This window comes from Suricata suricatta, chromosome 5 (assembly GCF_006229205.1).
Source record: "Suricata suricatta isolate VVHF042 chromosome 5, meerkat_22Aug2017_6uvM2_HiC, whole genome shotgun sequence".
NCBI lineage: Eukaryota > Metazoa > Chordata > Mammalia > Carnivora > Herpestidae > Suricata > Suricata suricatta.
Window position 1 is genome coordinate 9,052,898 of NC_043704.1, and position 13,799 is coordinate 9,066,696.

At 45.8% G+C, this 13,799-nt stretch overlaps 1 protein-coding gene across 1 annotated transcript in view; it reads left to right on the forward strand.

Annotated features, from left to right (window-relative positions):
• KCNJ6 (potassium voltage-gated channel subfamily J member 6) overlaps positions 1–13,799 on the forward strand; it is a 265,669-nt gene that overhangs the window by 75,374 nt on the left and 176,496 nt on the right. Inside the window, exon 2 of the mRNA XM_029938960.1 lies at positions 7,277–7,327. Within this exon, the coding sequence (XP_029794820.1) occupies positions 7,303–7,327 (25 nt within the window). The 5' untranslated portion in view covers positions 7,277–7,302. The remainder of the gene's footprint in view (positions 1–7,276; positions 7,328–13,799) is intronic.

Sequence of the window (13,799 nt, forward strand, 5' to 3'; positions counted from 1 at the left end):
TGAAAGGTGGAGGTGCAAAAGGAAGACTTCTTGGGGTCGACACCCAGATCTGCTCCTCTACCAGCTGCGTGGTCGGGGGCAATTTGCTCAGCCTCTCTGTGTCTCAACTTCTCCATCAGCAAAGTGAAGATGCCAGTCCCTATTTCATTGTGAGGAGGATTAAATGAGATGGTCTAGTAATACACTCCATACTGCCAGGCTGTCTACTAAATGGGGAAAAAATGTTAGGGATTATGATTTTTATTGTCCCAAACCATACTTTAATGCTGACAAAAAGATAATGTGTGGTTCTTAAATCCTCTGCCTTTATATTTTAGTAGCTACTCAAGACAATCTATATGGTACCATTTATAAGGGCACTTACTTGATTGGGTATTTGAGGATGTGGTATTTTCCTTTTACATCAGTCCCCGGGTGACCTGCAATGGCATCACGTCTGGAAAGAGGGGGAGGGACGTTGGGGCTGGAGACCACAGCCGGCACATCTATCAAAAATCCTGAGAACAAGAGGGGAGATTGGAGGGCCTCAGCTTGGAGGTGAGATCCAGTTGAGGACACAGGTTCGTAAAATAGCATTATCATTTCCCACTTGATATAAATGTTCCTTTAAACAGTTGTAACTTGAAAAAATCACAGTTTGGTGATGACTAGAAGGACATATTTTAGGGAGATAAAAATATCCTAGATGTAAATATGACCGGTTTGAAATATATCAACTATGATGAGTTTTCCCCTCATCCATAGCAGCTCACTTTCTGGGGAGCAGAAAGCGAGTCACTTAGCATCGCTGTGCACACAGACCTCACTCAACCCCACCATCTTCTGCCTGTGGTACCAGGGATGGGCATGGGCATGGCCTGGGCAGAAGAGCCTCCTCCTCCTTCTCCAACTTTGCACACATGACTCTCTCTCTCTCTCTCTCTCTCTCTCTCTCTCTCTCTCTCTCTCTCTCTCTTTCACTCTGTGCACACCACCATAAACACACACACACACACACACACACACACACACACACAGTTCTTAGTCTTCGCTTTGAGTTACAGTTAGACTCGGTTATAATTGCCCTTGTTAAAAACCTCTCTAGCCTTTCAGACAGAGAGAAGTATATCTCTGGCATGGTCCCAGTAGAAAGCCACGCCATCTTCAATTGAAACAGGAGTGTGGGAATAACTCTTTCTCTCTCTCTCTCTCTCTCTCTCTCTCTCTCTCTCTCTGACACAGACACACACAGACACCAATAAAACTGTTGAGCTTTTATCTGCATCCCCAGGTGTAGAAGAAAGAGCACAAACAATAAGAAAAACAAATCCCCACTATCCCTGAAGGTCTACCCTCTACCTGAGAAGTTTGATGTGATTTTAACAAGACATACAGAATTTTTTCAAGTATCAGTGGGCATATTTTGCTCGAACACATCATCCTGATTCTTGGAAACTGCAAATGTTTCTGTTATTCCATTAGATGCATGACAATCCAAGGGTAAGTAGAGTGGCTCCTAGAGCAAAAGCTTTTCCAAGAAGAACCTTAGATTCTGGTAGAAGATTCTGGAAATGGGGATGTGAGGTGCATGGCCACAATCCATTGACACTGTTCCTCCTCAAATAGCAAGAACAGACTATAACCCTCAGCCTCACATGGTGAAGGATTACACACACACACACACACACACACGCTCACACACAGGGATATAATCCATGAGTGTATTAACACACATTTTCTCATTTATTTCTCAAAACAGGCTTGAGAACGAGGAAACACAGATAGACATTATCTATCCCACTTTACAGGTGAGCAAACGGAAGCTCCCAGAAGTTCACAAGAACTGGCTAAGAAATGGCAAAGCCAAGTCCAACAGTTTTCTAGACCTATGTTCTTTCCTGGACTCCCCACCCTCTGTATTTCTCACTCACTCTTGTGCGCTCTCTCTCTCTCTCTCTCTCTCTCTCTCTCGCTCTCTTGCTCTCTCGCTCTCTGTCTCTCTTTAAGTGATAAGAACATGCAACCATGACAGGCACAGTAAACAAGAATATAAATTTTCAGGCCAAAGTGAAGATTCCTGAATTTCTAGTTTTCTTTTCATTTTACAAAAGGTAAACCTGTTCCTTATCTCAAACATCAAAACTCTTGCTTCCCAGGAGAGATTCTTCTTAAGGAAAATTCTTTTTTTTTTATTAATTAAATAGTTTATTACCAAGTTGGTTTCCATATAACACCCAGTGCTTATGCCCCTCTCCATGACCATCACCCCCCATTCCTTTCCCCCCTCCCTCTTCAGCCCTCAGTTTTTTTTTTTTTCAGTATTCAAGAGTCTCTCATTAAGGAAAATTCTTAAAGCAAATGCATCTGATTTTTAAATCTTAAAATATTACCAATACACTGTCTCCCAAACAAATCACTTATAGACATCCCCTTCAAATGACTCACTAGTCTTGGAGGCACCTTAGCAAGCAACCAACCAGACTGGAAAGAGAAAACCCAGGAAACTGGCCAAGAAAAATAAAACAACTTGCTCAGGACACAGGGCTTTTCAATAGCAGAGACTTCTGGTCTACCTTGTGCTGTGTCCTGGCTGTGACTGTGGCGCTGGTGGGAGCCTTCAGATGAGGCTACTGGGAGGCAGGTCTTGATTTTCCCAAAGGTCCTGGAATCTTTTACCCCCATCACAAATGACGCAATGTGATACAAGGATGCATTGAAGTGTGAACAGGTGTAGAAACAAAATTCAGGAAACATAGTCAGTAGAACAGAGGGGAAATGCATAGATTTACTTGTGTCCAGTAAAGATCTTAGGAACAAATTTGGGAGCACAGAGAGGAAATGGAAACTGGAGTGTCCAGGCAGAAGGAACAGTGATGGCCAAGGAAGGGAAGTGAGTGAGCATGGAAGATGGAACATGGAAGACAGAACCATCCCACCAAGCAGACCCAACTAAAAGACCAGATTGACTGCCTACTTGCCAGACAATTATGGGCATTCCTGGGTCAAGTCTGCATTTTAAAAGTTTTTTTAATTTTTTTTATTATTTATTTTTGAGAGACAGAGAGAGAGAGAGACAGCGTGAGCAGGAGAGGGTCAGAGAGAGAGGGAGATGCAGAATCTGAAGACAGGCCCCAGGCTCTGAGCTAGCTGTCAGCACAGAGCTCGACACAGGGCTCAAACCTACAAACTGTGAGATCATGACCTGAGCCGAAGTCGGACGCTTAACCCCAATGCTCCCCTAGTCTGCATTTTAGATATATCCCTAGGGCTGCTTCAGAATCACCCCATCAGTGTGGAGGTGAGACCAGAGGCAGGTTGAGATAACATTAATGGTCCCTTTAAAAAAGATAGCTAAGGGGGGTTAGATTTAAGATATGTGAAATCTTGGAGGGTGTGGAAGAAAGAGAGGGAGGTGTGTTCTCAGTCTTCTGGCTTAGGCACAACGTGGGTGGTGATGCTGTAAACTGAAGACAGAGAATGGAGAAAGAAGCCCGGGGAGGAGGGCTGGTGCGAGTGTGTGAAGGACAGGGTGGCTTTGGGAGACATGATTTGTTGCATCCATGGAGCATCTGGGTGGAGCCATCCAGTACCCAGCAGAAGTTCAATGGAGAGGTCGGAGCTGGGCATATAAATCGAGAAGTCATCAGCCATTTGTGGAAACCAGGGATATTGTGGTAGAACACGGAGAAGGCAAACCTGGGGAACCCCAACATGACCCCAAGTTTGCTGTGTGAGGAATCTTGTCTCAATACCCCTGCAGGGGGGTGACGGGGCCTTTACTATTTCCAGGGGAGTAGAGGTTGTTGACAAGGGGAAGAGACCAGCATGGTGGAAACTCCACTCTGGGCAGGGGCTTCTGTTTCCTTCAGTGTATCACTGTTGGGTTGGACTTGACCATCTGTAAAAGAATCTCTTCTGGCGATCATATGCTGTAGTTCTCAACCTCTCTCCAGTATTGTGGCTCTGGTCACCAGAACATGTACGTTGGAGGGAAATCTGAGCTTTGGAAAAAGAAGAGGCTTTGCTTGGGACCCGGAGTAGGATGCCAGCGCTTTACCGGGCATACATGTCATGCAGTTGCAACCCTCAACCCTCTGACGATGAGGGAAGGACAGGAGGAGTTTGAAGACATCCCATAGAATGACTGAAACACTTACACTAAAACAGATGCCACGATTCCCACCATAAGTTATGATATAGATGAGTCAGACTCAGAGAGCTAAATGTAGGGTTTCTAAGGTCCCCTCCCCCATTGGTGTCAGAAGTTTCCCTTTGACTACAGAGAAGAGAAAAATGCTGACACAGACAGTATTTGGTTTCCCCAGGACTAGGATATCCAAAGCATCTGAATTAAAATAACTGAAAGGGAGGTGGGCGCCTGGGTGGCTCAGTCTGTTGAGCTTCTGATCTCAGCTCAGATCATGCTCCCATGGTCATGGGGTCAAACCCGGCATAGGGGTCCTTACTGAGTGTGGAGCCTGCATGGGATTCTCTCTCTCCCTTTCTCTCTACCCCTCCCCTGCTCATTCTCACTCTCTCTCTCTCTCCCCTCTCCTTCCTTCAAAATAAATAGCTGCAGGGTCCACTCACCAGCAGGACCAGGGTACAAAAGGCAGCAGAGCCCTTGGGTCCCAAGAATAAAGTGGTGACACATGCAGGAACATGGACAAAACTGACAGGCCTCAGAAGGATATAATGCCTGGAGTCTGGGTGCCTATGCTCTGGGGACATTCACTGCGGGGGCCATTGTGGGAGGGCCAAGCTGAAGTGGTCGGTGATCCAAGGTGAGGACGGAGGAGCACAGAGCCAGAGAATGAAGAAAAAGCAGGTTGCACACCAGGAGACAAGGAGGGACCATGCTCCAAGGGAGAGCCGAACCCACAGCAGAGCTAGGCTCAGGGGTGTGGTGGGGTGTCAGCTCAGGTCAGACATGGAGAGAACAAGGTTCCTACAGGTCACAGGTGAATGTCACAGAGTTCTCAGCATAGAGTTGCTTCTGTGCATGAACTTTCAGCAGCCACTGGAGCGGGCCCACTTCGAAGTATCGCTGTGCCCATCCCTGGGAGCTTGTGGCCTGCAACAAGCTTCTCCTAGCCTCTCTGTGGTCACGCCATGTCTGCATCTCAGTGGAAACCACGTGGCAGGCTTAACATCTTGGGGTAGATGCCACCACAGGTAGAATGGTAGGCTCCTCGGGTCCTTCTGTTCTCAAGGGCAATTATCAATTTAAGTAAGAGGCAGCACGCAATTTCATTGCTGTGAACTCGGGGCTCATGAAAATCAAGTGTACTCGTGATCTACAGAGTGGTTTGTTGACACTGAACGTGAACTCGTGTCATTCGGGAACAGCAGTGCCAGGGGGTGAATAATCGTTCCGTTAGCTGTGCGCCAACGGCCAAGCCATGACACACCAGTGGGGCTCTTGCCAAGCAGCTGGGACTTGCTCAACACTTGACTGTGGCCATGGGCAAAGAAAAATGCCCCCTTTGGTTTCTAAGAACTAAAATGGTGGTGGCAGAGTGGCTGGAGCGGGACCACAGGACACCAGAGTCAATGCCACATGGATTACATGTGAAGGAACACTGTGGCCACTCCCAAACAAAGGGCAGAGAAGGAGTAATGACGATGTAAGACAACTGGAAACGATTTTTGGTCTGTCCGTGTGGCCAAGATTGAGGGGGTAAATATTCTCCTGCTATTGGCAAGTAGGCAGGAATGTAAGGAAATGAATACTTAAAAAAATTTTTTTTTAATGTTCACTTGATTTTTGAGAGGGGGGAGAGAGACAATGCAAGCAGGGGAGGGGCAGAGAGAGAGGGAGACACAGAATCTGAAGCAGGCTTCAGGCTCCGAGCTGTCAGCACAGAGTCCGCCGTGGGGCTCAAACCCATGAACTGTGAGATCATGCCCTGAGCCGGCGTTGGATGTTTAGCCGACTGAGCCACCCAGGTGCCACAGAAATGAATACTTTTATGCACTTTCAGATCCAACATTTTGAGGGGGTGGGGGGCAACTGACATGTGTCAAAATTCTTAATATCATACTTCCTGAACAATTTGAACCCTAATATTTGTCCTCTGTAGTTAACAGGACAAGTGCACCAAGGTGTGAGCTCAGGGATGCTCACCACAACATTTTATAAAATAGTGGACAATTGTGAGCAAATTAAATGGAATCTGGTTGAAGAAATTATGGTGTATCCATCCATGATGAATGCCCAATAGTCACTTAAAAATGATGGTGTCCTCCACCCCACTGACATAGAAATATGTGTGATGTGGTGTTAAGTGAAAAAATAGCTGACAATATTGCACATATAGTGTATTTATATTTATAAAAAAGGAATTATATTTCCATATCTGTATATATTTATAGGTACAGAAATGGGAATAGAAAGGGTTTCACCAAAGTGTAACAGTCGTTTCCTCTGGGTGGGGGTGATTCGGGGAGAAGTGCATTTTCTGATTTATAATTTTGCAGTATTTTTGGAGTTTGTAAATAATGAGCATGTATTCATTTCACTATCAGAAAAAGAATAAGGCTACAAAAAAGTAAAATAATAGTGGCCAATGTTTCAGCTACTGTACATGTCAAGAACCCAAGGAAATTAAAGAAATATGAGAAAACTGAAGAGAACTTTACAGTAGAGATGACCATTATTCTTGATAGCTCAAAGTTATTTTTTAATTAGGACAGATTTAATTCATGTATGTATCATTCTGGCTCTCAAACTCAGCAGGTAATAACCTATATCCCAGCTGAAACAAAATGTTTTCAGCCCCAAATAGGTACAATGATAAACCCATCAAAAGTGATAACTTTGAAAAGACTTCAGGAATTCAAAAAAAGTAAGACAAAGCAAGATGTATAAAATCTACTTAGCTTTTACGGGGGGAAAAAAGGAATCAAAGGACTACAAAAATACCAGCTCCAAAAATACCAAAAAAGCTTTACCAGAAGAAAATAGAAAGCAAAGATTGGCATATGGATGTCAAATATCCAGTGTCAGAGAGGTTTTGAAAACTGGTCGTGCGTCACCAATTATATATATCCAAAATCAGTGTGACAGACACTCCCTTCCTTCCAAGAGCAATGACAAGTTTTTTTAATGCCCTAAAAATCTCTTTTCAGTGACTGATTGTATAGCCATAATATGAGATTTTTAAATTCCGTTCATCGTCGGTGACCAAATTCTAATGTAGGAAAAAGAAAAGAGATAGAGCGGTATCTGATCCTTTGTGTCAGTCCCCAACTCCAAGGTGTCTTCCACATAAATGTCTTTTCTTCTCATTTCTAGAAAAAGCACAAAGAAGAAATACAGCGATGGCCAGGTTGACAGAATCCATGAGTGAGTAACCTGAAATTTCTTCTTTATTTTTGGTTTTAAATGGAAAACCACAAAATCACACAAAACCCCCATTCCTCTGTGATTATCTGTCTTCCTCGTCCATTCTTGTGATCAGCAAGGTCTATTCACATACACGGTATTGTGTGGATGTTACAATGTGCTTTAGTTGACATTCATCTTGTGTGGGATTGAACTCTGGACTGAAATTGTTAACCCAACGTATGGGGTTTTGTTTGTAGGTCTGTGGTGCAGATCGGGACCTGCAATGATTCCAACCTCATTTTTAGGGGGTTTTGTTAAAGTTAGCTCAAGTTTTACGTGCAGATATTTCATAGGCTGGATAATCTAAAGAGAAGGAAGAATGGCTTGTCACTGTTAAACCTTTCTGGGGTACTTGAGAATTTTAAGATACAAAGATTTAAAAATGGAGTATTCGATGTGAAAGTAACTGGTAATGATTCCAGTTTGGAATAGATCACTGGTATAATGCTCTAAGCTCTTAAGTTGGATAAACAGGATACACAAAACATTTGTAAGAGGAAAGATGAATTAATTATAATAAATCCTCCTGCAAAATGAGAAATGTGGTTTTGTATGTTGAAGTTTAAGTATTAAAGACCGCACGGATAAGAAATAAAGCGGCAATGCAGTTTTATCCCCTTTGGAAATACGCATTGTCCCGGTGATAGAATTTGTATCTAAAGTTACAGGGAAGCGTGCAAACACTCCTCCATCATCATTCAGGCCATGAACACCTGACGAAATTTGACCTGCCTAGTTAACCATTACTCTTTCCACATTTATCTTGGCCCCTGCTTCCTTCTCCTGCTATTCCTCATATCATGAGACTATTAAAATATGTGTCCTTCTATATGAATGAATATGAGGATCAACGAATCCTCATTCCCGAAAGGTCAGCCCCCTCCAGGAAAAAAATGATGGTAAAAAGTTCTTTACATTGCATTTTTCATTCCTGGCCCCAGATCCCTGCGTAATTTGCTTTATCTTGAGCGCATGTGAATTTCACCATGTAAATGATGACTCCAGGGGACTGCACAGCCGCCTCCAGCACTTACACCCCTCTCTTCAGTCACTTCTGGATCATCCCTGCCCCGTCTCTGCCTCACCCTTCTTTCTAACGCTAGTCTTGCAGACTGAAACATTTCAAAGTATTTTCTACTTAATTCGAAGAATTCTAAGCTAGCTCTCTGCAAGGGAGGGGATCTCAGTCGTGGGACGCATTCTTCTCAGACCTCAAAGGATATAGTGAGGTGGCCAGAACCGTCACAACACTGATGAACCTGTGTGGTCAAAATACACAGGTACCAAGGACAACACCAACTGATTCACAATCCACAGCACATTTGCAGATTGAGTTCTAATCTCTAACTCCAAAGTCACCAGCACAAAAGACCCATAGATTCTCTGAGTGCTGGAAAGATCAATGGCCTGGAACCCAGCATCATTACCAACAAATGGAGTCTTGAGCGTAGGGGCAAATTGAACTGGATGGTGTTGTGTGTGAGTTGCAATGCTAATAGTTTTTACAATTAGCTCCACGTTAGAAATTGATATTGTAGTTCAGTGAATTTTTTAACTAGTCTAACTGAATTGTAAAACACTGAGGGTGCTATACGAGTCAATATTTTCTACATGGTCAGTATTTCTGATAAAGGTGTCTTAATTTTTCTATCTCTCTGGGATCCAGATGCATTTAAAGAAGAGCTCCCCACTTGACTACTGATTTGTTGGGTTTCTGTTTCTGGGTTACCGCTGCAATAATTTTAATGACTTTGATCTACGAATCTATTGGCTTAAGAGAAGTCTGTGAAAATTGAATTCCGAACCCTTGGGGCAGATGAAAGGGTATAGCCATTCTTCTCATTTGTTTTTGTCTTTATGAAAAAGATTACATGGGTATGTTCAACACACAAAGAAGTTTAAAGAGTGAGAACAGATCTTGGAATTGCACCCAATAATCCAGTTGACTGAGCCATATAGAGGTAAAGAACACTATTTTTTTAAAAATGCATAATTCTTGTAGGCACTCACTGTGAAAGTTAATCATGCAGTCAACACTAATAAACATCTCATCAAAACTAAACTCAGGAATAATGTTATACCCAGCTATACATTGATTTTACATAGGAAATCTACAAGGAAATAAATACGTAATTATGTGGGGAGATTCCATCCACAGGCTAAGCAAAGAATTAGCATACAATTACTACACAGTGCCTTTGATGGGAACATCAAATCCATGGCCACTGGGGAAAAGGGACATAAACAGAACCACAAATGCCCAGGACACAATGCACTGAATGGTTCTTCAGAGTCAGTAAACACTTTGCCTGTTAAACTGCCAAGCAAAAGCCATCTGGTTAGGAGAACATCCCTGTGTTTAATCAGAATGGGATTTGCAATTCTCCTGTCACCACTGGGGTCCAAATGTGATCAATGGATATGCAAATGCTCACCTTCACGAGCAGGGATAAGAAGTATATTTTTCTACGGGCCATTAATCACCACCTCAAAAAAAACTATGGCCGTCTCCCAATTTAAAAAAAAAAAAAAAAGGGCCAGCAGAAGACATAGAAAGGTTAGCAGATTTTTAAATATTTAGTTAAAAAAAACTTTAATAAAAGTAAGACAACTTTTCAAAATATTTTTATATCTCATGGTTGAAACAAGAAGGGACAGGAAACAGAAGAAAAAAAATAGAGAAAGGAAGAAAAATGGATGAGGAAGATGTAGACAGCAACAGTACACATGAGAAAATACCAGGGAAAAAATATATATGAGTTGTTATGCCCAAGATTTCCAATATCATCCCTCAAAACCAGAAACTGCCAGGGAGACCGAGTCATGCATGCAAAAGCAAAGGGCTTTATTACGGGTTCAGGCTCACCAGGCCCAAACTTGGGCTCACAGACTTTACCAGCACAGTGGATCCATGCTGAGAGCTCCCAACAAAGGCGGGGCAGGGCCTTTATGGGTTTGGGAAGGGAGAGTTACAGGAAATTGTGACACAGGTACAGTGACCCAGTCACTATCACCTATCAATATTGGCAGTAACTTTAACCATACATTGATACTTTTGGTGGGAGCCAATCACAACATTTAGAGTATTGACCAATCACAGAGTGGGCCCAGGACCCTCACGTAGGGTGTGACTAGTCTTAGCCTCCATCTTTAGGCCTGCCCTTAGAAATGTTAAGGGTGTCAGCTGGCCTTTCCTGATTGGGTGTTACAAGGGTGGTCCCTCCTGCTTTGGGCAACGTGTGCCCTTCTATTGTCTAATGATTCTGAGAAACTGACACTTAGGCCTTCAAGGTCAGAGGGAAACTTGAAACCTGTCATAGAGTCAGTTTGGTTTAGACCTGCGTCCTTACAGAGTAAAAACCCAGAGAAAGGATACAAGTCACAAAGAGCAAAAGAAGACAAGTAAGCAGAAAGGAAAGGAGGCACGGAGAGGTATTCACAGAGGATCTAAAATTAGGAAACTGCATTCCTGCATTAACCAGCTGTGAACTTTAAAACTTTCAAAGGCTATTGATTTTTTACCACTGTCTGTTGGCATTTTAATCTGTGTCTGCCCCTTGAAAATGGATATATTCATAGTTATACCCACCAGAAGCCCAGTTCCTCTTGGTGCAAACAAAACCCACATTGGAAGAAATCACTCTGCGCTTGCCTCCTGGGGACCAGCATTTTGCTACCCCAGCCGCTAACTGAAATCAAGCAGAAAGCCTGACCCTGTGGGAACTGCCAACCTTGTCTATAAATCGGCCTACGGTGACCCAGACAAGGAAACCCCGTCTTGCACTGCACTGTCATTGGAGATGATGTTGGGGAGGGCAGGCAGGGTCTGTCCTGGTCACTGGAATCTAAGTCAGACAGTGACAGACTGGAGATGTCCAAAGGCGTACAAATGGTCTGGGGGCTCTGGAATCCTGGTCCGTCTCCACTACCTTTGTAGGCCATGCTTATGTAAATTTTTGTAGTTAATTCACTTCCCAGTCAACCGTGCTGATGCATCATCCTCACACCTCAAGCTCTAGGAAACGTGTCAACTACAGCAGGGGGTAGGAAGGCTCACCAAACAGGCTCATCAAGAATGTGGATTATAACCAAATATCTGTCTTGCGCGTGGCAATGGGGTTACAGGATGGAACAGGTAGCGTCACTGGCCCTGACGCCATCTCCAGGAGGCCGGACCCCTTTCCAAAGCCCCCCACCCAGTGCTCTGTGGCGCCATACTTCCTCCTCCTTCCGCATGGCACCGAGGCGTCTTCGGTCATCACCACAGTGACAAATGGTGTGAGAGGCCCGCCGTGGCTCGCTCCAAAGGCTGGCAGGAGTAGACTTTCTCGGCTTCTTGTTGCCGCTGCCCAGCGTGTCTCCGGCACATGCGCCCTAAGCATCCTCTCTGCCAGTCACAGGATCCCTTCCTGCATTTCCAGGAGCCTCTCTGCCAGGCTGTACCCCCAACCCCAGCTGCCCTGCCGTCCCCAGGGTTGTCACAACCGCCATATGCCTGCACAGGACAGAGGAGCTCAAAGACACAGCTGTGTCCCCTCCCCGCCCTTCCAGGACAGGTCCTTCCCAGCTCCGGTGGAGACGAGTGGGCTGTGCGATTCCTCCCACCGCCCATAACCAGAAGCAGGGGCGGGGGGGCCGGTTCCGCTGGTGCTGGGACGTCTTGGCTGTCTGCAGGAAGGCAGAATCCCTCCTAGGATGAAAGGCACCGGCAAAGTTAGCCCAGATTTGAAACTGTTTCGTGTCGGAAGAAATGAAGAGGGAGAATCAGCTACAAGCCCTGCACATCAAATTAGCTGCATGCAAATGCAGTGTTTTCTCTAATCTTTTCTTCCCTCCTCGCGGGGGACGCTATCCTAACCCTGGCGTGTGTAAAGGCTTGGGAAGACCGGAAAACAGGGTCCCTGCCCGCACTCATCGCCGTGGTGTTTGGGGAGGCAGGAGACCGCAGCCGCTATGCAGAGTCCCGCCCTGCCAAAGGCTGCGGGACAAGCATGCTGCTGGGGGACGGATGTCCAGCAAAGCTCTCCTTCTGCAGACTTCCAATGTGCGGTTCGTCCTAGAAGCACCCAAAGGGTCGGCCACTGGGAATGGGAGTGCCAGGCCCCCAGCACAGGGACGGACAGACGTGTGAGGACGTGGCCAATGGGGGGAAGAGCAAAGTACTGATATGGGCTCAGCGAGGAGCCCGGGTGGCAAAACAGCCGATGGCTGGGCACGTGGGCACGAGTCAGTGAGTCCTCGGACGAGGTTCACAGCTCTGTTGTCTCCTAGGGGTGAGGGGTGGCACTTCAGGTTTTTAAGCAGATCAACCTTTTTGAAGAGGCAACCAGAGGTTGGGGCCACTGAGAAGGGTGGACCTGAGTGCGAGAAGGGCCGTGACAATGAGGAGGAGGAAGGATGTGGGGATCCTGCCCAGGCTTTGCACTTTGGGGAGGGAACTGGTGGAAGATTCCAGGAGCCCCCAGGACCGGGAATGCTAGCAGGAGAAGGAGTGACTTGAGGCACTGATGTGATGGGTTTAGATCTGAAGGTACTGAGTCAAAGAAAGGCTTCCTTCGTTCAGAGTTCTCTCCGTAGGAAAAGTGTCCCCTGCTCTCTCGGGTGCAAATGGGGCAGCTGTGAAAGTGTCCGGAGAGGGCGGGTCATGCTCTGCTGACAGCAAAACATTTCTGCCACTTAACGCACACACGTGCACCGTAGACACAGCCATAAGTGTGCACGTGCATGGTTATTTCCCCTTAGGGCCACGTGTCCACACTGGTCAGCCACGCACGGGGCACTCCGGGATCACCTGGGTCCATCTCCACCTGCGTTTCCGCCTTTACCACCGTGAGAGGGGGAGAACATGGCGTATTGACCAGGCCCCTTAAAATTCCACCCAGAAGTAACCCACGTCCCTTCTGCTCTCACTGCATTAGCCACATGTCAACATCGCACCCAACTTCCAAGATGGAAAGGGGGTGCTTGGGAGGAGGGGGGAAGGCCAAGACAGAGGGGTTGAATCCCCCCTATGCTGGAAATGCTGAGAAGTCAGACAGAGGAGCAAGGAGACAGCTCACTGCTGAGCAATGTCAGGGACCCGTCATCCCTAGATCAGGGGATGGAAGGAGGCGGCCCAGAGATTTACACAGGAAGTGAGATGGCCACCAGGGGTTTCTCCTGAGACCTAGAAGAGAAACAAAGATCCTGAAAAACTACCTAAGAAAAGGAAATCATGTGGGGACATGCAAGACAAAGAGAATTCCAGGAAGCAGGTGTCAGAATTCTCCTTGAGGGTCTCTTTGTTGCTCAGTCTGGGGGTTCCTGAGATGGGAGAATGGAAGCACACAGTCCCCTTTTGGGATCAGCCCAGAGGAAACTGTAAGCCACTTACCCCATGAGGAAAGGTCCCCTCTCCCAGATACAGAGTGCTGTTGCCCTAGGCCTGTCC